We start from the raw sequence: 23,518 nt of genomic DNA on the forward strand, positions 1-23,518 counted from the left end.
TGTCCAGGCCACCATCCTCCTTGCATTTCCAGTTTCAAAGAGTGCATCAGGCTAAGGCAAGGCACCAATACACACAAAGCACAGCAATTCACTGAGAAGAAACCACCTGTAGCAGGCTCTTCATCAGAAAGGGGCTGTGGACACAGCAGGCACTTCGAAGGCCTATACATTTCACCTCTTACCCTTCTTTCCTCATGTACAGCTTCAAAACATCCATCCAACCTAATCCAACTATTATGTTCATCCACCAAGTTCTCCTTTCTTAATGGTGGAAAATATATTTTGAAAGATTTGAAAAATCAGAGGATTTTAAAGTTTCAAGCTATCTTAGAAATTTTATAGATGAGGAAACTAAAGAGGGGAGGCTCAACACTGAGGTAGTGTGATCTCATTCATCAAGATTCCACCCCTAGGGGTGCCTCTCTCCTTTCGTTCTTACCTGCTACCATACTCTCCTGTATCTTGAAAGTCTCCAGGGTTGGCCAAACTACTGTTTCTATCCCAATAATTTAATTTGTCCAATAAAAAAAGTGAAATGAAAGAAATTAAGATTGTCTACTTTTAAAGTCACTTTTGGACCAGATTTCTATCCAGACTAGAACCTTAGACAAGAATATTTTCTTCTTTGTTTAGTTTGTACAGCTCTTGTCAATCTCCAGTCTTTGAAAATGAGAAGCAGCCATTTGTGGGCTGTTGTCATTCTGATGAATGATGTGAGCCTCTTCTGCTCCCTAAGTGCGTATCTCCTTCCTGACCTTTGATCCAAGGCAATTAAGAGCAACAATAAAATCACAAAACCTCACTTTTGATCAATGCATTCTGGCCAGGGGGAGATCTGGTTGTCCTTTCAGGATAACTATAATTAGATTGGGTTTGGAATTCGGATTGCTGCATCATGTAGGAAAAAACCATAGTTTTAAATCACCATCTCAATACTTCAGAAGGAACTAGCAAAATCTAAAAATTGGGAACAGGATTTGGAGTGAAAGCAAGACATTTTAAATTTCAGATTTAACTGGAACACGTTATAAGCAGGGTTTTAAATCAGTTTGTTCCAGTTTGAACCCTGCTGAGAACTTGCATTTCCACCCCAGATATAGTGAATCAGAATCTACATCTTAACAAGATTTCCAGGTGATTCTTATGTATAATAAATTTTGAGAACCGCTGCTCTACTAGTGGCACAGTAGTTAAGAGCTTGTCTGCTAACAAAAAGGTCAGCAGTTCGAATCCACCAGCTGCTCCTTGGAAACCCTATGGGGCAGTTCTGCTCTGTCCTATAGGGTCCTTATGAGTTTGAGTCAACCCAAGGGCAAAGGGTTTCGTTTTTTGGTTTGGGCTTTAGTAATTCTCTACCAGTTCTCAGAACTGGTCCCTAACTAGTAACATTAGCAACACCTGGGAACTTGTTAGAAATTCATATTCTCAGCAGGGCCTCAGACTGGAATGAACAAGTTCAAATCCCTATTTAGAAGTAGCTAGTGGTCTAATGGTTAAGCACCAGGCTGGTAACCAAAAGGCTGGTGGTGCGAATGCAGACAGCTACTCCTCGAGAGAAAGACCTAGTGATCTGCTTCCATAAAGATTAAAGCCAAGAAAACCCTATAAAGCAGTTCTACTCCGTCACATAGGGTCCCTGTGAATCATAATTGACTCACCATCACCCGACAACAACAGATAAGTACATTAGTCTTGTACAAAGGAGGGGTGGTACTTGGAGGTCACCGAACCTTGTTTTCTAGTCCAATTAAGCCACAACAGTCAGAGGGAATAAGGTAGTCTGATGGAGAGTAGGATGTTCCTTTGCACCTCATATTATCTTGAGATGGTATGAAGCTGCAAACTGAACTTTTTTTTAATAACAATTTTATCGAGGTATGATTTATGTACATAACTGCCTCCATTTAAAGTCTACAGCTCAATGAGTTTTGAAACATGTATGCAAGGAGCCCTGGTGGCCCAGTGGTTAAGCTCTCAGCTGCTCACCGAAAGGTTGGCAGTTTGAACTAACCAGCCGCTCCTCAGGAGAAAGATGTGGCAGTCTGCTTCCGTAAATATCACCACCTTGGAAATCCTATGGGGCAGTTGTGGCTCTGTCCTTTAGGGTCGCTGTTAGTCGGAATTGACTCGATGGCAACGGGTTTAATGGGGTATATACCCGTGAAACAATCAAGATGCATAATGTTCTCTTCAATCCCAAAAGTTTCCCTGTGCCTCCTTGTAGTCCATCCTCCCTTTATCTCCCTGTCCAGGGAACCACTGATCTGTTTTCTACCATTATGGATTAGTTTGCATTTTCTAAAATTTTACATAAATAGAAACATATAATAGGCATGCTTGTTTTCTGGCTTCTTTCCCTCAGAATAATTTTGAGATCCATTCAAGTCATTTGTACATCCATACTTCATTACTTTTTATTGCTAAATAGTAGTCTATTGTATTGGTGATGGACACTGTGTTGTTTCCATTTTCTGGCTATTATGGGTAAAACTGCTATGAACACCAGTGTAAAAGTTTTTGTGCAGACGTTTTTATCTCTTAGGCAAGAACCTAGGTGTGGAACTGCGGGGTCATGTAGTAGATGTACATTTTACTTTATAAGAAACTGCCAAACTGTTTTCCAAAGTGGGTGTATGATTTCACAATCCCACTGTGTATGAGAATTCTGATTGTCCCACATCCTTAACCACACTTGGTAGTGTTAGTGTTTTTAATTTTAGCCATTCTAGCAGATGTATGGAAACCCTGGTGGTGTAGTGGTTAAGAGCTACAGCTGCTAACCAAAAGGTCGGCAGTTTGAATCCACCAGGTGCTCCTTGGAAACCCTATGGGGCAGTTCTACCCTTTTCTATACGGTCACTATGAGTTGGAATAGACTCGAAGGACCACACCGCCACCACCACCAGTGGAGGTGTAGTGGTAACTCACTGTTTTCTTTTGCGCTGCCTTCTTGACTAACGATACTCTGCATCTTTTCAGGTACTTATTAGCCATTTGTATATTTTCCTTTAAAGCATGTCCACAGTTTTTTAGTCGAGTTGTTTGTCGTATTGCTGAGTCGTATAAGATCTTTATACATTCTGGATGCAAGATCTTTACCAGATAAATGTATTTTCTTCCAATCCCTGTCTTGTCTTTTTCATTTTCCTAACCATGTCATTTTAAGAACACACATTTTTTAAGTCCAGTTTATCATTTTTTTCTTTTGTAGCTTGAGTGTTTTACATTCTAAGAAATCTTTGCTCACCCCAAGGTTGCAAAGATATTCTCCTAGAAATTTTACAGTTTCAGGTTTTACGTTTAGATCCATTTATTTCAAGTTAATTTTTGTGTGTGGTGTGAGGTAAGGGTCTATTTTTTCCCAATTGGATACACAGTTGTTGAAGCACTCTTTGGTGAAAAGATTTTGCTATCCCCTACTTAATTACTTTAGCATCTTTGCTGAAAATCATTGGAAAAGATATGCTTAGGTCTATTTCTAGACTCTTTCCTTTTGCTACACTGTCTGATTACTGTAGTATTAAACCCCAAAATAAGGAAGTTTAAGTCCTCTGATTTTGTGCTTTTCTAAAAGTTTCTTTAGCTATTTCCTAGACCACTTGCACCTCCACACAAATTTTAAAATCAGCCTGCCAGTGCCTACAAAAAAATTCTGCTGGAATTTTAATTGGGACTGTATCAAATCTATGGATTAATTGAGGGAGAAATGTCTTGAGTTTTCCAGTCCATGAACAGCATACATCTCTTCATTTATTTAGATCTTCTTTACTTTCTTTCAGCAATGTTGTGTAAATTTCAGGGTACAGGTCTTGCTCACATTTTGTTAAATTTGTCATATTTTTTGATATTATTGTAAATTGAATTAATTTATTTTCCAATTGCTCATTGTTAGGATGCAGAAATACTATTGATTTTTGTATACTGACCTTGCATTTTGTGATCTTGCTAACCTCAATTAGTTCTAGTAGCATTTCATAGATGTCATAGGATTTTCTTTATGAACAATCATGTTATTTGCGAACAGTTTTATTTCTTCCTAGAATTCTAATCGGGGTGTCTTTTATTTCTTTTTTTTGCAATAGGATCTCCAGTACAATGCTGAATAGAAAACCTCGCCTTGTTCCCAGTCTTAGGTGGAAAGCATTTGTTCTTTCTCCATCCAGTATATGGTGTTACCTGTGGGTTTTTCATACATGCCATTTGTCATGTTGACGAAGTTCCTTTCTAGTTCCCGTTTGCTGACAATTTTTATCATGAATGTTGAATTTTATGAAAAGCTTTTCCTGATTTATTGATGTGATCATATGGTTTTTCTTTTTTAGTCTGCTAAAATGGTAAATTGCATTGAGTGATTTTTGAATGCTAAACCAACCTGTGTTTCTGGGATAAATCCTACTTGGTCACGATGATATATTATCCTTTTTCACATTTTATTAAATTTGATTTACTAATATTTTGCTAAGGGTTTTTGTCACTACACGCATAAGTGGTTTTGGGCTTTAGTTGTCTTATTGTCTGGTTTTGGTATCAAAGCAATACTGGTGCCATAAAACGATTCTCTCCCTCTTTCTGAAAGTGTTTTGTAGGATGGGTATAATTTCTTTCTTAAATGATTGATAGAATTTACTGGGAAAGCCATCTGGGGCTGGGTTTTCTTTGGAAAAAAATTTTAATTGTGCTATTTAGGGCTATTCAGACTTTCTATTTTGAAGGAGATTTGCAGTGAAGCTTTCTATTGCTGGAAAACCCACCAGTAATAATGCCACAAGTGCTAACTAGAAGTGAAAAGTAATAATTACTAGCTCTTTGGGTGATAGAAAAGGTTCCTGTCTATCAAGTTGCTATGCAGGTGACCTAGATAGAATTCTGCTTTTATCCCAACAGCGCCTGACACATGGTAGAAAAGAATGAGCTCAAGTTTCCACCCCCATGAGTAGCATGTTCCCTCATTTCTTCATTTCTATTCCACCTTCACAAACACATTTCCCTCACAGGTGTTAACTTTTTAAAGTTGTTGTTATTATTTCTTGTTTCTGAAGCCCTAGCATGCAGCTCGGTGTTAGGCACACCATAGGCATTTGGATGTCTGTGGAACTGTGAAAAGTATGGGACAGAGAGCAGTAAGCTCAGTTGCTCATGGCTCTGCATTGATCTTAGAGCCAGGGAGAAGAGATACCGATAAGATACCGTAGCTGTTCTCAGTAGTCGAAACCCTGGAAGATTTCAAAGTTACCAAAACACCTTAAGGAAATCTTTTTTTAAATCTCACTGTAGCTTTTACAGGGTCAGTTATTGGAGGTCAATAAATATTTGAGTTTTTACAGTAGCAGATGGGACTAGAATTTGTGCCAGTAAGCCCAGAATCACTCTTATTCTTCTAGAAGTTGGAGGTGACATGATAGAATGGAAAGTAAAATGGACTCGGGAGTTACAAGACCTGGAGTTGAGAGTATGTTCTGCCAGCAAAAAGGATGTGCGTTTACTGACTTAAGCACCAAATGAATAAATGTGAGAACACTACCTACATTGCATCAATCATATAGGAGTTAAATATTATTTCTGTGAGCCCACAGAAATGAGTTATACAGTTCATGTCAGTGGAAAGACAAAATTTCAGTCTCTGCCTGGATTGGGAGTGACTGTTACACAGTCAGCTTCAACAGAACAGTTTAATAGCTAAGATTTCTTGGTTCTTTTGCCACCTTCCTTCCTGTACTCCCACCTTCCTCCATCCCTGCCACCCCTCAGTACCCTCCTGCCGTCCCAATAAGACCCAATGCACATCTGTCCTTTCAAAATAAGCCCCACCTTCAAATTTCAAATCCTCTCAGCATCTAATACACAAATTCATAGCTTGATAAGGTAAACGTCCTAGGGGATTTTGATTCTTAAATCTAAAGGAGTGAATTTTTAGAGGAACTTATAGGTATTGTGTCAGGCAGATGGGGGGAGGTATTTTAGAAGCAGAGAGCCCTTTACTTAGAGAGCTCTTGACCAGTTGCCAAGTTGATTATGACTCATGATGACCCTATGCATGTCAGAGTAGAACTGTGCTCCATGGGTTTTCAATAGCTGATTTTTGGGAAGTAGATAGCCAGGCATTTCTTCCAAGTGCCTTTGGGTGGACTCAAACTGCCAACCTTTCAGTTAGCAGCTGAGCACATGAACAGTTTGTATCACACAGGGATTCCTATTAGACTTTCCAGAACAGACAACCACCTACCTACTTGTGGGGCCACACCAACATCTGAAATTATTTTATTTTCACCAAGCAGTTTTTCTCAACACCCAAGGATTCAAATAAACTCTCTGAGACATTTTGTTGGTGTAGATTTTAAATTACAAGCTAGATTTGATATCCTCAAATACAGTTCTTTAGGAAGATAAGATTGTTACAAATTGTTGTCAGTACTTTCAAATGAGAGGAAAAATTACATTTTAGTAAAATCGGATGACTTTTTTATGTCTGAAATAACAATCCTTCCATCAGCAGGTGGTATTACTCCAATTCATGCAGTAAATGATTAATACATTTTTAAAAGCTGCCCTAAGTTTTCTAGCAGAGACTTGATGCTTATTTTAACTAAAGATATTAATATACTCCTGAGGTCACCTCACCCTCCCCTGGGAAGCGGTGAGCACATATGGTTTCTCTGAGATTCGAGAGGATCCCTGTTCTTCCAAGGTATTATCTTCTTCCTCTTATCTCAGAATTTCCCAGGAAATTCTTCAGTTTCAGAAGTGGCCCTGGTGGCCGACAGGCAAATATAACACCACAGGTTATATTATATGTCTCTAATAAGTGACCTAAAAGAAGTGGGCAGGAGGGAATTTTTAACTTATCTTGACATAAAACCAGAAGAAATCACCATCACCAAATTCTTGTAACTAGAAATGATGAGGGTGCGATGGAAGAGGTTGATCTTATGCTGGGGATGCCCCTCACAGGAGGCCTTGTGAACATCTTTTATAGAACCACATAATTAGTACCATCGACATTTTACATATTTTACATACAATTTGAATAGAAATTCTTAAAATTTACAATAGAACATTAAAATAATCTTCTAATAAAATCAGTCTTAAGTATAAGGAATCTGAATTTCAATATCTTATACAATTCTAAATAAATATCTTTGATCTAGAACCCTTCAAAATATTACAGTTTATGGCGACATGATGCAGACAAGTCCAACAGTATTGTAAGTGAAAATAAAACATTAATTTAAAATTAAACAAGCCTAAAAACATGCTGAACTCAAATTATAGAAAATCAAAACACTAAGTACATAATAATTAAATATCTGGCACTGTGAGAACCGAATGCATGCTCAGCAATACACTTTCGACTTATAGAAAAAAGCCCTTTGAGATTCATGTCATCTAAATAAATAAGCGGAAACACAAAGGGAGGGACTGTACCAGCCAGTAACAACTAGAAAGTAATTTCTCTCTTTTTCTTTCAAATGATTCTAACAGAAAAACACAAAATAATGATCGTTTGCTGAAAAACTATAAATCATGTGTTTAATGTTTTTAAAATGCTCCCTACGGTATAAAAACCCAAAGCAAGGCTTCCTAAGTGTTAGACCACTGTACCTTAGAAAAGGACATGCTACCTAACTGATAGATTTAAAAACAAATATTACACATTTGCCTATTTAAGATAGGATTGAATTTTCTCTAATGACCCTGTAATTGATCTAAATCAAGCCCGTGATATGAACGTACATTCAGACATCAGAATGCGTGATCTGTTAATACTGAATTATGTATATGATTTAATTTCCCTTGCCAAAGTATTAGTTTATTTTACATAGGACTAGAATGAAAATATCTAAAATAAGAACTTGGCTATCTTTGTGTCCTGGTTCTTAGATATTTAGAATGTAATCGGTGCTTAATCAGTACTCGCTGAATTAAGTCCAGCATTCGTCATACTCCAGGAATCATTCAATCCACAATGAAACTGGTTGCCTGAGACTTAGGGGGCAGCTTTTTTAATGCTACTTTCAGGCCTGTGATTAACTTCTGGCTAGTCAATCAGATTAACTGCCACAGATACGTCACAATTTCTCATTTCAGGGCCAAAGATTTCTAAAATCCATCTATTCCACAGTTAAGCAGTCCTCAAAGATTTGTGCCTGCACATCTGTAGTTAAGGTAAAAGAATAACCTTTGTTATTCTATGTTGGATATTTGCGTATGATAACTGCCTGAAACTACACAACACACACGCATACACACACAACCGTTTCACAAATGGAGACGAAAATCGGGAAATAATGTACAAAGCCTAAATTACACAGCTCCCAAGGTTAACTAAAAAAGACAATGAATCCATAGGATAACCCGTTTTGACTATACACAAACTTATTGCGTGATGGCTGGAAGCAGTATCTTTGGACCAACAAATGTAAACCAAAAGTATTCTTTAACCATTAGCTGGATAAGGTAGCTAGAAATGGTGTGGCTACAAGATTGCCTTTTTTAATTCTGCTCAGTGCGCCTCATTCACTGGGAAGCCACGAGGAAGAGATGGACATTGTTTTCAAAGGTTGCTTTTTCCATCCAGGATGCTCAAATCAACATTTGCCTCCTTGTGCTGATTACTCGAACAGAGTTCCTCTGGGCTGCTGTTGGAAGTTGCGCTTTCTGATGTCCATGGGGGGAGGGAAGAGGGAAAGGGGCATGTTACAGAACCCCTGAAATAAAAGCTGTTTAAAAAGTTTCACATCTTCGATTCTCACTGCCAGCACTCCTGTCCCTCGACAATGCTGCTAGGAGAGGTAGATCCAGTGTTTAAGATGTGCCATTCCCTGCAGTAACGTAGTGTAATAGAAGTCCACGTTGTCTGCAAAGTCTGTGCAAACAGGTGACTCCATGTCACCAAGAGAGCAGTACAAGGCAGTTCCTCCAACACTAAGGAAAACAGTTGCTATGCACAACAAGATCAGTAAAATGCAGGAGCCACCTCCCACTTCATCTGCGAACATGTACAAGGAACAAGAGAAGAACAGAGTTAGGCTAAACGGACAACAATTGGAAATTTTAGCACTTGATGTTTTCTCGCCGATTACGATAACCAGAAATTTTAATGCTAGTCTTCTACGGACAGGAGCTATTGACCGAAAACTAGTCTACAAAGACCTACCCATCAGTTACAATACTTGTGGAACTTGTGAATGCTAAAATGAAAACTGGCTCCTTTATACAATAAATGCAATCTCTTTCACCAAAAAAAGAAAGAAAGAAATAGAGAGCAGTAATTTTCTGACGTGCTCACAGCATTACTGTAGAGTATAAATGGTAACAGCACAATTATATAACAGCTTTGGAGTTCACATCATTGGACCGCCTTAAAGTCAATTTGATATTAAACAATAAAAATGTCCTTGCTGGGATTTCGTTTTCACCTTAGTAATAATTCAGTTTCATTCTTATATTGAAGAAAACAACTACCATTTGATTGAAAAGCTCATTCATAATTAAAGAAAAATAAAAAATATTTGGAAAAGACTAAAAAGTTGTGTAATCTGCAGCATGATGAGGGTGCACGGAAACCATTTTGGAAGGTAATTTGGCAGTAAGTGTTAGCATTTAAAAGTAATTGATCCTCCAAGCTGGGTCACTTTTGAGTGTAAAAGAGAGTACTAACTGATACAACGTTGGGACAACAGGTATAAACTGTTATATATAAACATTAGCAATTTTTTTACATTGGTCACATGCTGAAATAATATTTTTGATATACTGGGCTAAATGAGATATACTATTAAAATTAATTTCACCTGTTTTCACTTTTTTAATGTGTTGACTATACAAAATTTTAAATCATATATGTAGCTCATGTTATATTTCTCTTGGACAGCATTGATTTAGGGGAAGAAGACCTGGATCTTTCAGTTAGATTTTGGTAGAAAGTGAGGTTTATGAAAACGCTGCATAAGCTATAGAGTTTAGGAAAAAACCTTCGCCATCGACAACCCTTTACATGAAGTTTTCTAATTCTCAAAATGAATTCATACACATTATCTTCCATGGTCTTCAGCCCTCATGAGATATGTAGGACAGATAGTATTATTTTAAAGGTGATGAGACTGAATCTTCCACAAGTTAAGTGACTTGGTCCAAGATGAGGTAGCTCCTTAGGTAAAATAGGAGACTGTAAGTCCTAAATCAGGATTCCTCCCACTAAGCAACGTTTCAGTGCAAATTAGTGCTAAAAAAGAAGCCAGCGCTTTATCTGGAGAAGGCTATGATATTTACAAGCAAGGTGCAGAGTAAAATGAGGAGTTAGAAAATATTTCCAAGGCCTCCTACCAGCTTGGTATGGTAAAAACTTAGAAAACTCTACTATCACTTTGTCACACTTAGAATATCTATGTATTTATGTTGTTATTCTAACAATGCAGTTTTTTTTTTTTTTTTTTTAAATAAGCAGCAGCACAGACAGGTTTCTGGCTATATTCCATTTATCCTCATTCACTTAGGCCTTGGGGAAGCCTACTGCAACCGTGCCTCAAGGCAGCACCATTTGCTATATGCAACCACCTGAAGTATAAACCCAGGGGGAAAAAGTCAAACAACAGCAATAAACAGTGGTAAACTGCTGCTCTCGAGAGACACTGTTTTCCCTATAGAATCAAGAAGAGATCATCAAAAAGAATGTATTTGTAATGTAGAAATATTTTCCACACCAATAAAACCAAAACCAAAAACCAAACCCACTGCCATCGAGTCGATTCTGACTCATAGCAACCCTGTAGGACAGAGTAGAACTGCCCCACAGTTTCCAAGGAGAGCCTGGAAAAAAGTATTAGTTGGCTACTAAAAAAGACAAAAATAGTAGACTCACCAAGGGGGAAGAAAAGTGGTAAACAAGGGAACGGAAATGAGCTCTCAACTTTAAGGCCTATCTATGGGATAGGGAGGGCAGGAGTTGAATTTTGCAGCTTGCTTATTTGAGTAACTAACAAAATGCTTACAAACAGTTCAAGAGCTGATGATAGTTTGACTTTCTGTGTTTCTCTTATGGAAGACAAAGCAACTACAAGTTGTGTGATCAAGCTCTATAACATGCATGAAACCATTCTCCCAGCAAACACTGACTGTCAACTCTGCCAGACAGTGCTGAGCCGTTTACCTTGATCCAAGTTATCATCTATTTCTTGGAACCTCACTCTTCGCTTAGATGGTTTCTGCTGCATTTGGGAAGGATGACTTCCTACAGTATTATTCCTCTTCTTTAATATAGAGACCAATCCTTCAGCAGGAACAACCTGTCACAGATTAGAAGAACCATCTGTTATATGACATTTTACATGGCAATGTAAGACCATTGGACAGGTATTTGAGTTTATATTGTAGGTGTATCCAACTGCTATAGAAAAAAAAAATCACAATTAATCAACAAACTCTAAAAGAATAAAACTTTCACTTTCAGGCAGGTGGCTGTCAAATACACAAGTCTAAGACACTGATTCCTTTTCTAAACCCTTGACCCGACTGCAGGGGCAGGCAGGGTGATACCACGTGTGGTGCGCTGGGAATCCGGGGGCCTCCTCTAACTTCCTTGCTTTGAAGCTTAACTTCCTGGTAGGTCATCTGTAAAATGACCACTTATGGCCCATCTCTGCTTAGTCATCAGAGCTGGGTTTTCCTTAATAACAGAGGCTTATAATCCACCGCTGCTTTTTTTATTCAGCAGCAATTTTAAGAAATGAACATGTGAGGCTTCACAATGGGTGTTGTCCTCAGTTCCTCTGAGGAACCCTGAATTTACTTAAATAATGCTCGTCTGCTCAAAATATTTTAAGAGCTTCTCTTCTAGAACTTCTCTCAGAGCCAGTTTACTGGGGACAGACACTCGATTCTCATTGCTCATGGTGGGTATGTTCAATAAAGCTGTGTGAACACTGAATTAGCACATACGGAATCACTGCTCATAGGAGAAATACAGGGTTAGACTCCTGTGAACCTCTGGTCATAACATTTTCATCAACCAATTAATATATAACCCTGGTTTATGTGTGTTTCTGATTGAAGACACACATGTGCGTCTTTAGTATATATTGTTGATTCATTAGCATAGAACTCACAGCCAAGAGCACTGTAGCTCACGCCTGGATGACGCTTATCTAACACATGTATTTTCTCTGTAAGGGACATCACAGCCTTCTTGTGCTTACCAACACTAGACAGCACTTGAGCACTATGCTTGGGGAACATTTTAATCAGCTAAATCACCAAGAAAAAGCACAGACGTGTGAAAAGTGGGGCACTAAACAGACCACGAGGACATCTGTTTACAGAATTAGAGGGAAGACAAGAAGGAAGAGCATCCACTCGTTCACCCTTGGCTGGGAACACGTGCGTCACATTTTTCACCACTCTGTGCATGCCTGTAAGGAAACATGAAAGTGCAGCGAATACAGAGTTTGAGCTTACAAATAAATTTTACTAAGTGGTTTACCAGCCACTCCTTGGAAACCCTCCGGGGCAGTTCTACTCTGTCCTATAGGGTTGCTGTGTGTCAGAATCTACTTGACAGCAACGGGTTTGGTTAGGTGAATTTGCAAATATGGAGTCCACAAATAATGAGGATCAACTGAATTACCTGGTAGTATTTTTCAGAAATCCCGGTAGTGTAGTGGTTAGGTGCTACAGCTGCTAACCAAAAGGTCAGCAGTTTGAATCCACCAGGCACTCCTTGGAAACTCTATGGGACAGTTCCACTCTGTCCTGTAGGGTTACTATGAGTCAGAATCAACCTGACAGCAACGGATTAACGGGTTTACACAGTGGTCGGCAAGCTATGGCTGGCAGGCCAAAGGCGCACTGTCTATTTTTGTAATAAAATGTAACTGGTATATAACCAAGCCCATTCACCTATGTACTGTCTATAGCTGCTTTGGGGCCACAATGACAGAACTGAGTAGCTGCAACAGACTATATGATTCATAAAGCCTGAAATATTTACTATCTGGCTCTTTACAGAAAATATTTGCTGCCTTACACCTCTTCAATCTCCCGCCCTTACCCCTTTCTACGTTGCCTTCTGGTTTTCACTTAGGCCAACTCTCTCAAGCCTATTCCCCACTCCTTATTTTTTTAAAAAAAAAGGCAAAAAACCTTGCCATTTAGGAGCTAAGAGACTCCGAGGTGCAGAGAGAAAGAAAAGATCAGTTGGTAGAGCCAGGCTGGTAAGCTGGGGCCTTATGAAGGGCCCCTAAGTAGCAGACTGACTCATAGAAGTTAACTTGTGAGTTGCTGCTTGCCATAAGCTGCTGGTGATGACATAGGTGGGGCATTGTGGGCCTAACACTGCAGATGTCAGTGACTTGCTGAGGACTGCCTCTGATGTCACTTATCTGGTCGATGGCATAAAATACTTCACGTGATTTCCATTTTCAGCCAGCCATCTCTGATAATGTGCTGTGCATAAATATTGCAGATTCTATTAGCTCTTTTTATAACTCCAGGCTTTTAGGGCTAAATAACTCAATACAGGCTTGGGCTTCCATGAACATGGGTCTATGGAAACCATTATCTCAAAAAAAAAAATCAATAAGAAGTCAGCAATTTATTCTTTTTATAGGAAATATGAATTTCAGATGATCTCTGTGTTCTGAGAAAACTAAAGTACTTATGCGGACAAGAATAGCTTTTCAAATCTTCATTTAAAAAGTAGCAGGATCATTTAAGAGCCCCTTCGTATGATTATGCAAAAAATAAACATGATTTTCTAAGCACGTTGCTGAAACTGAAAAGGAAGGGTGTTCTAATAAGTTTGTAAGCGCAGGGCAATGGAAATTAGCTTTAATGAGTATATTACTACTAAAGATGTATCACTGATACTCTATTTTTAACAAAAGGAAAAAAAATACGGGGTTTTCATAGATTCATTCACTATCTATTTTCTCCATAAAATTAAGTCATACATTTACCAACGGTGAATTTAAACACCATGGAAGTTTTCAAGTTGCTTTAACTACTTAGAAAACAATCCTATAAAGAAGAGATCCCAGGAGGAGCCCCAGAGTGGCATTACTGTGAAATGCGTATCACTGTGATAGGAATCTGAACCCGTAAATTCTAGGAACAGATACAAATCATCAATCAGGAAACACTGCAAGTACAAATAAATGGATATTGAAAGACTGAGAGAAACTACTGAGGTCATCAGGAACGGCACAGAGTGTGCCTCCTAGACCTAGAAGGTACTCCGAGCACAGCAGCTGTTAGACCCCTGCCTTAGCTCCTGCTCTGGAAGCCATGTTGTAAGGGGGTAGAAGACTTATCACGTGGCCCCCACCTTATTTGCTACAGATGACAATAAACCTATACACTTCTTGAAAGCAAGAAGCAGCAGAGTATGAGAAATTACAGTTGGGTGGGATGGGCCAAAACTTTGCTTTGACCTCTCCATTCCTTAATTCTTCAGTAAAAATCTAACACCACCCTGTATATATTTCCTTTTTCTTTTCTTTCTCACCAAAAACCTTTTGTTTAAGCAGGGCCTGCCCCAGTGACTGCTGTGAGGAAATATGTTCTTTCCAATATTTCCTTTCAGTCTTGCTCAGGGATCTTCTCTAGGTTTTTCTGTTTCTTTTGTATCTGCCCTTTGGTTACATTTGCTTATAGACGGAGGACGTGGGTGGTAGGGCCAAGGTTAAGCACAAGAGACGAAGCCATGGAGGAAACTCTCAGGAGGTAGGTGGGTATGGCAGACATGACAATTCGTCTGGTCTGTTTTTGGGAGGGTTTTGGGCAGAGGTCCTGGCACCTCTTCATAGCACAGAAGCTCCTACTTACCACATCAGAACAGCGAAACATAAAAATCTTAAGAAACAACTTTGGTAGAGTTTGTCCTAATTCTATGGTAGAAGGACAAGTGAGCCAAAAAGCATCACAGTCTTGGTTTAGGGTCTCACTCAAAAGCCTGCTAAGTGTTTCTAAATAAGTCGGAAAGTTGATTTAGGGCATACAGAAATGTGTCTCCTCCAAACTTCTCTAAAAGTCATTGTCCATGTGTTTGTTTTTCTTTTTTTGATTGTTGCTGTTTTTTAACCCTAATGTCAGTATTAAAAGCTTAAGCATTTTAAAAATCTCAAAAGGTAAAGCTTTAAAACTAAATTTAGTTTGCCACTTCAATTACCAAAATCCTTCCTTACCCAAACAAAATATATCAAGCCCTTTCACTGAGAGCAAAAAGAATGTCTAAGCTATAATTACATAATTGTTACTGGTGATACTCTATGAATAGCTGCAGAATTAAACAAAAGACTCCACCTGGCCTAGTCTTCCATATTGCAAATAAGTAGTTCTTCTAGTAACTCCCCTCAAACATCAATGATCACCTTAAATAGCATTTTAAGAATGAATTGGCTGTTTAAAAGCAAACAAAATTATTTTGCAACTCTACTGGCATATTAAAACCTAACGTGACAAGGAAAACATTCAGAGGTATTGCTGCTTGAAATGCCTTCTCAAAAAAACTAAAGGGAAAATGCACACCAGATAATATTCCTTTGATGATATAGGCTTTACTCAAACCAGAACAACCTCAAAGTCAGGTAAATTTTGAACAAGAACACATGCTTGATTTCCAGCTAACTTCAGAATTAACATTCATACATCCTAAGAGTATATTATAAATACCTTGATGCCAGAGACTTCACTGAAGAAGCACATGCCAAACTAACCACTATCACTCTTTACTGAAGGAATAATTGAGGTACTCTGCCTCCTTTAGATCTCGGTTCTATAATTACTGTAATTCAGTGAATGGGTACACTTTATGTAAGGACGTGGATATCATATGTCATATTTAACCCTCACAATTCTCTTACAGACGTATATCAGCCCCATTTTACAGATGAAAAAACCAAGCACAGAGGACTTAAGTAACTTGCTTAAGCTTGTGGCAAAAGTGGCAGAGTTTGATTTGGTACCAGCTCGTGTTTCCTTGCTAAGGCAACAATTTGATAAATATAAAATAGGAAAAAGAAATGAAATGTCATGATATCTTCTCACTTTTTAACCCCCAGAAAACCGTTCAAATAGGTAGATTCCAAATCAGAACTCTTGATTCTCTTTCCCTCCAAAACTGCTCCTTGCCACCATATCTTGTATCTTATATGCTCAGTTTCTCCTTGAACAATATATTTTCAATTTAGGAATACATTTAACAAAAAAAAGGCATAGAAGTTATACTCTGAAAATGACAAAACATTGTTGAAAGAAATTAAAGAAGAAATAAATGGAAAAGCATTGCATGTTCATGAACTGGAAGACTAAATATTGTTAAGGTTCCAATACTCCCCAAATTGATCTACAGGTTCAACGTAATCCCTGTCAAAATCCCAGCTGACTTCTTTAAGTCAAGTGACAAGCTGATTCTAAAATTCGTAGGGAATTTCAAGGAATCCAGAAAAGCCCAAAAAAAAAAAAAAAAAAAAAATCTCCAAAAAGAACAAAATACTTACACTTTCTGATTTCATAATTTTTACAAAGGAATGATAATCAAGACAGTGTGGTACTCGTACAAGGACAGACATATAGATCAATGGAATAGGTTTACGGTCCAATGATTTTCAATAAGGGTACTCAGACCACTCCATGGGGAAAGATCGTCTTTTCAACGAATGGTGCCGGAACAACTGGACAGCCACATGCAAAAGAATGAAGTTGAACCTCTACTCAATCATAAATAAAAATGAACTCAGGTGTCAACTGACGAATGAATAAACAAAATATGGTATAACCATACAATGGGCTATTATTTGGCCATAAAAAGGAATGAAGTACTGATATATGCTACAACATAAAAGGAACCTTGAAAACATGATCACTGAAAGAAACCGGTCACAAAAAACCACGTATTATATGTGTCCATTCATATGAAATGTCCAGAATAGGCAAACCTATACAGACAGAAAGTAGATTAGTGGTTACTTATGGCTGGGGGCTTGGGAGAGGAAGGGAGTGATAGCTAAAGGATACAAGGTTTCTTTGTGAGGTGATGAAAAGTTCAACGATTTACTGTGGTGATGGTTCCACGTATCTTTGAATATACTAAAAATCACTGAATTGTATACTTTAAATGGGTGAACTGAATGGTATATGAATTATATTTCAATAAAGCTATCAAAAATATATCTTACTATATTCACTGCTACTACCTGAATTCTATCCTTCAATATTTCTCACCTGAATAACTATGGTAACTTTCTAACTGGTCTCCCTTCTTTGGTCCCTACGTCCCTATATTCTAGTTTCCATGAAGCACGTAGAATGCAAATAAGATCACATCACTCTCCTGGCTCAAAATCATGGATTTCCCCCCTGAAACTACAGCCTCCGGATGCTCTGTTAACCCAGAACTGAGACCACTCCTGAAGCCCACTCTTCAGACAAAGATTAGACAGGACTATAAAACAAAAAATAATACACGTTAGGCACAGGCTTCTCAGTTCAATCAGATGTTGTTGTTGTTGTTAGGTGCCATCAAGTCAGTTCCGACTCATAGCGACCCTATGCACAACAGAACGAAACACTGCCCAGTCCTGCACCATCCTTACAATCGTTGTTATGCTTGAGCTCATTGCTGCAGCCACTGTGTCAGTCCACCTCGTTGAGGGTCTTCCTGTTTTCCACTGACCCTGTACTCTGTCAAGCATGATGTCCTTCTCCAGGGACTGATGCCTCCTCACAACATGTCCAAAGTATGTAAGACACAGCCTTGCCATCCTTGCTTCTAAGGAGCATTCTGGTTGTACTTCTCCCAAGACAGATATGTTCATTCTTTTGGCAGTCCATGGTATATTCAATATTCTTCGCCAACACCACAATTCAAAGGCGTCAACTCTTCTTCGGTCTTCCTTTTTCATTGTCCAGCTTTCACATGCATATGATGCGATTGAAAATACCATGGCTTGGGTCAGGTGCACCTTAGTCTTCAAGGTGACATCTTTGCTCTTCAACACTTTAAAGAGGGTCTTTGCAGCAGATTTTCCCAATGCAATGCGTCTTTTGATTTCTTGACTGCTGCTTCCATGGCTGTTGATTGTGGCTCCAAGTAAAATGAAATCCTTGACAACTTCAATCTTTTCTCCGTTTATCATGATGTTGCTCATTGGTCCAGTTGTGAGGATTTTTGTTTTCTTTATGTTGAGGTGCAATCCATACTGAAGGCTGTGGTCTTTGATCTTCATTACCAAGTGCTTCAAGTCCTCTTCGCTTTCAGCATGCAAGGTTGTCCCATCTGCATAATGCAGGTTGTTAATGACTCTTCCTCCAATCCTGATGCCCTGTTCTTCTTCATATAGTCCAGCTTCTCAGATCATTTGCTCAGTGTACAGACTGAATAGGTATGGGGAAAGGATACAACCCTGACACACACCTTTCCTGACTTTAAACCACGAAGTATCCCCTTGTTCTGTTCGAATGACTACCTCTTGCTCTATGTACAGGTTTCTTATGAGGACAATTAAGTGTTCTGAAATTCCCATTCTTCGCAATGTTATCAATAATGTGTTATGATCCACACAGTCTAATGCCTTTGCATAGTCAATACATAATACTCGATACAATTAGATACAAGAGACCAAATGGGCAGCTCCTGTCCGGAGGCAGGATAAGAAGGCAGAAAGGGACAGCAACTAGTTGAATGGACACAGGGAACCCAGGGTGGAAAGGGGGACTGTGCTGTCATATTGTGGGGATTGCAACTAATGTCACAAAACAATACGTGTATAAATTTTTCTATGAGAAATTAACTTGAGCCGTAAACTTTCACCTAAAGCACAATTAAAAAAAAAAAAAAATCACAGCTTCCCATCACGGTCTGAATTTACTTTCTGCCCCTTACCTTAGCCTACAAGGCCCGATATAACCTAGCTCTGGCTTCCCTCTTCCACCTGAACTTCCTGCGATGCTCCCCACTGTTCCGCTGTGTTGCAGTTGTGCTGGCCCTCCCGCTGCTCCGCCAATTGCACAGATGCCTTCCTTAACATCCTGGTTAAAACAGCCTACGCTTCCACCCTGCCCACCAGTTCAGTCTCTCTGTATCTCCTTGCCCTGTTTAAATTTCTTCATAGCACTTACCAATACCTGAAACTATATTATTTATTTTTATGTGGACTTGCTTATTATGTGTCTCTCCTTCTTTGAAAGTAAGCTTCATGACAGCAGACTTGATCTGTGTTCATTGGTATCTTCCCAGTGCCTAGAATATAGCAGGTGCTCAATAAACAGCCCAAAGACTGAATTAGTACATAGACAAGCAATTTATATATATATCCTGTTGTCGTTGACTCAATTCCGACTCACAGCAACCCCAAAGGACAGGGTAAAATTGCCCTAGAGAGTTTTCAAGGTTGTAATCTTTACGGAAGCAGGCTGCCACATCTTTCTCCCGCAAAGCAGCTGGTGGGTTTGAACTGCTAACCTTTTGGTTAGCAGCCAAGTACATAATCACTTCACCACCAGGCTCCTTTATATATAGACAGAATAACATAGCTTTTCCTCTAAAATAATCAGAACTAAAATTGTTCTTAAAAATTATTTATTTTTCTAAGTGAACTGGAAAGAAAAAAAGCCTCATTGTGTATGGCTGTCTGTTACTCAGAGTGGTCTATGTTGGCTTTGGAGACAAAAAGATGCATTTAATAGGATCTCTCTCTATATATATTTTTTCTATCCTTAAGAAGTTGCAATTTAGTCTAGGAGAATAACAAGAGAACATTACAGTTGGAAAGGGCTTCAGGGGGAACGATGCTCAAGCCTGCCCTCATTTAAAACTCAGAATCGTTGAAAAGGAACAAACATTATGAATATCGGTGTTACAGATTGAATTGTGTCCCTTAAACTACGTGTTGTAAATCCTAACCTCTGGGCCTGTGGTTATCATCCCATTTGAGAATGGGTTTTCTTTGTCATGTTAATGAGGCAGGATTAGTGTAGGGTAGGTTCTGAGTCAATGCCTAAGCATCATAAGGTTGCATCATAAAGCCACCTTGAATTTGTACAGCACATTTTTTCTCTCAAGTTTTGACGCTAGGTCCTCCCTCTGAGTCCTCCGCTACAGCCCGGAACAGCTGCAGAGTTTAAAGGAAACACAATACAACCCTCCCAGGTTCCCCTCTGCTACAGCCCGGAACAGCTGCAGAGTTTAAAGGGAACACAATACAACCCTCCCAGGTTCCCGAATCCAGCAAGTCAATGGTTTATTTGCATCACCAGCTTCCTGGGTGACGGGGATTAGGGTTCCGACATTAAAATAATCATGCCATTATTTTTTGGGTACTGCAATAAAATTTCATTTTTACAGAAAACTGGGATACTCAAATTCAGCAAATAGATCACACACTTGGAGTCAGACAATCGTTAGACTGCAGGCATCAAGCAGCAAGGTCCTGATCTGTATTTTTAATCACTGTGTGTGACGCAGTGGCACCCCCATAGAAGGCATTCCAAAATTACTCAATGAGTGAATAAATGAGTGACTCTCTCTAACCTGCTGCCTGACACTGCCAAGTGATAAACTTGTCTTCTCTGAAAACCTATGAAATGAGCAGAAATGTTTTTGATACTTTTTAAAAACAGCCAAGATCATACTTTGGACGATAACGTACCCTGTTCTTTTTTGCATAAGAGAAAACAGCAATGGCTCAGGTAGTAAGCTATCACTTTATTTAGCAAAGTTATTCCGAGTTTTAAAAAGCTTCCCAAACCTAGGAAGATTTCATTTACCCATCCAGCTCTATCGATGAATTAAATGAGCACAGACATTTCTAGCTCTCTATGAGATTCTGTGCAAACAATTTCATTTTGTGTAATGTATGTGACTATTTAAAAAACAAAACAAGTGCTTCCCTTGGACTGGCAATGGTTATCAAAACCAGGTTCCACCAGAACCCACGCAAGAGAAGTGGCAAGAAAATGAGAGTGCAGAGACAAAAAATAGTGAAAAAAAGTAACAAAGAAGAGGGTAGCAGACCTAAGAACAGTGGTAGAAAGAGTTACAAACAGTAAGGAAACCTGTAAGAGGCAGAGTCACTAACGGGAGAAACGAAGAGGTTTTGGAAAGAGAACAGAGAAAACTAACTAGAGCACATGCAGTGGAAACAAACAATCTACATGCACCTGCAGCTCCCGAGGGCATGACTGTGTTACGGCACCTGAGAAATACTCTTGATAGGTATTGTTTAGTCAGTAAGAAACTATGTTCTGTATTCCTTGTTCACAAAAGTAGGGAAGCAAAAAAAAATTCAAGAACAATTAACACCAGCCAACTGTGGCTGCAGAGAGTCCCAGAAAGGCCAAGAGCTTCACATGATTCCTCGTAATATTTTCAACATCACATATGTGGAATACCCTTAATAATGTTTTACTGAAAGCAAGAAACAGCTCGTGTTTGGATTAAAAAAAAGTTTGCACTTCTAAGCAAACACCATTACCTGGACATTTTTCGTAGCCCAAAACTGCATTCTTAAAGTATTTAAGGAACACTAAGCATTACAATTTTCAGTTCTGAAATTTAAAAGACTCTTTTCCTGAAATAGATAGGCTGATTTTATCAAAGCATATTTCTCAGAATGGAGAAGGGACAGTAAGTGTTCCAAAAGTAAGCGTTTAACAATTTGTGTAGAGTTAGCATAGCAAAGTAAGTAAGTTTTGTTAATCACACACAGCTTCTCCGGTCCTTAAAACAGTTTGACTTAATAGATCAATAGAATTTTAGGCAAGGGCTCCATCATGTATAAAAAGTAACTTCACAGTAAAGACAACTTTAAAATTTAAATAGACATAGTTTCCACCTTTAGCTGTTACCTGAATAGGAAAAACTGACATTACGTTGACTTGAGAAGGGATATTCCAGTTGGTTGTAATACAACAACAATATTACTTCAACGGTTAATCCCCATCTTAAAATGTTCTATAAGGTAGAAAGACATAAAAGGGGCTTGGATTATTCTTCACAATTTATACCTAAAAAGGTAATACTATATGCCATATGGTTTTTACCCATAGAGTCAATTTGGTTATTGGTAAAGAAGCAATCAGATAAAGGTAACCTATTTAATATTACAGACAGATGTGATCACAGATGGGACTTCTGTTTTGAGAACTCCCTGTACCAGAGGTCTGGTTAAAATAAACAGAGCTACCTATATGGGATGACGCTGACATCAGCAACTTGAAAGATTAGATAGGAAGCTTAGAGGGCAGTGAGTTTATGTTAATGGGTGAGGAACAATTTGGAAAAAGAGGATGAGAATGGTTGTGGAACTAGAAGAATGTAATCAACATCACTGAACTGTACAGGCAGAAACTGCTGAACTGGTGTATACCCTGTTGTGCACATTCTCAACGACAATAAAAATAAATTATTAAAAAACAAGCAAACAAGAGAATGAGTACTACTGGGCCAAATGTTTTACTATTAGCTCTACTTAATTTTGCCAAAAAAAATTAAGAAGAAAAATCATAGTTCATGGAGAACTGACTCTAAATAGCAATAAAGGAAGCTAGACTCCAACGGTTACAATTATCTTAAGAAGCTCTTGACAGGGTTATTTTCACGTATGTTTTGTTGTCTACTTTGGCTTTGTTACTTCTCCATTTCCTCCGGAAGTCATTTTTCTCAGTGATAATGCTGAGCTAGAAAACCATGGGTATAATAGGACTTCAATGCCAAGGCAGGGTGGGGGTGGGGGCACGGAGGGAAGACGAGGAAGAAGAAAGGTAACTGGTATCCTAATTTTCCAAGGAGGAAAAAGACACTTAGGTAAAAAGTAACTCAGTGAGACTGGGAACTGGTGGAGTCAGTATTTACACTAAGGCTATCTACATAAAGTCTGTTCTGTCCACCATGCCAGGCTGCCTTCCTGAGGGGCTGCAGTTTAGGTGTGACTTTTGGCCTTTCTTTTTCTGAACTTTTTTAATGGCTTATCGAACAAAGGAGAATGGTCATCTCGATTTTTTTTTTTTGTTTGTTTTTACTAGTTTCATTACTGTTTTATTTTCTTTAGAGAAATTTTATAACACTAAATTATTTATAATAATAATGATTTAGTCAAGTAGCAAGTTTTAAGTTTGTTCAAACCTAGGCTCTAAAAATTAATACTGCAAGAAAGAGAAAACTCATAGCATGCAACTTAGTTTCTTAAAATTTTATACAGTATGTCCTGGTCTTAGTGTATTTTAAAGTGTTTCCTTCATTCTGTTAGACTGTTTTAAAGACTTTAAAAAATATACTAATAAGAGGAAGAAATAGTGAGCACATACTGTATTTTATCTTCTAGATATATGGAAAAAAAAAGATTTCCTTATAAGAATGTGACTAATCTCATTCCGATCATAATTCCTAGAACTGCCATATAAAACACAGGAATATAAAAACTGGTGTTCATAATACTTGCTGTACCCGGAGGCATGCAATATGACTTCTTAAAGTATAAACATAATAATGGTTAAAAGCCATTTTATTCAACACAAGGAAATAAATATA

At 38.4% G+C, this 23,518-nt stretch overlaps 1 protein-coding gene across 3 annotated transcripts in view; it reads right to left on the reverse strand.

The window, feature by feature from the left end:
- Positions 1-6,182: 6,182 nt before the first annotated feature.
- CNST (consortin, connexin sorting protein) overlaps positions 6,183-23,518 on the reverse strand; it is a 92,357-nt gene continuing 75,021 nt past the window's right edge. The window contains exons 9-10 of one of the 3 annotated variants that reach the window (XM_049868044.1): positions 11,147-11,282; positions 6,183-8,986 (exon numbers count right to left, since the gene is read on the reverse strand). In XM_049868044.1, the coding sequence (XP_049724001.1) occupies positions 8,781-8,986; positions 11,147-11,282 (342 nt within the window). In that variant the 3' untranslated portion in view covers positions 6,183-8,780. The remainder of the gene's footprint in view (positions 8,987-11,146; positions 11,283-23,518) is intronic. The other 2 variants (XM_049868043.1, XM_049868042.1) reach the window with 2 other exon arrangements.

Source organism: Elephas maximus, chromosome 24 (genome assembly GCF_024166365.1).
Source record: "Elephas maximus indicus isolate mEleMax1 chromosome 24, mEleMax1 primary haplotype, whole genome shotgun sequence".
Taxonomy (NCBI): Eukaryota; Metazoa; Chordata; class Mammalia; order Proboscidea; family Elephantidae; genus Elephas; species Elephas maximus.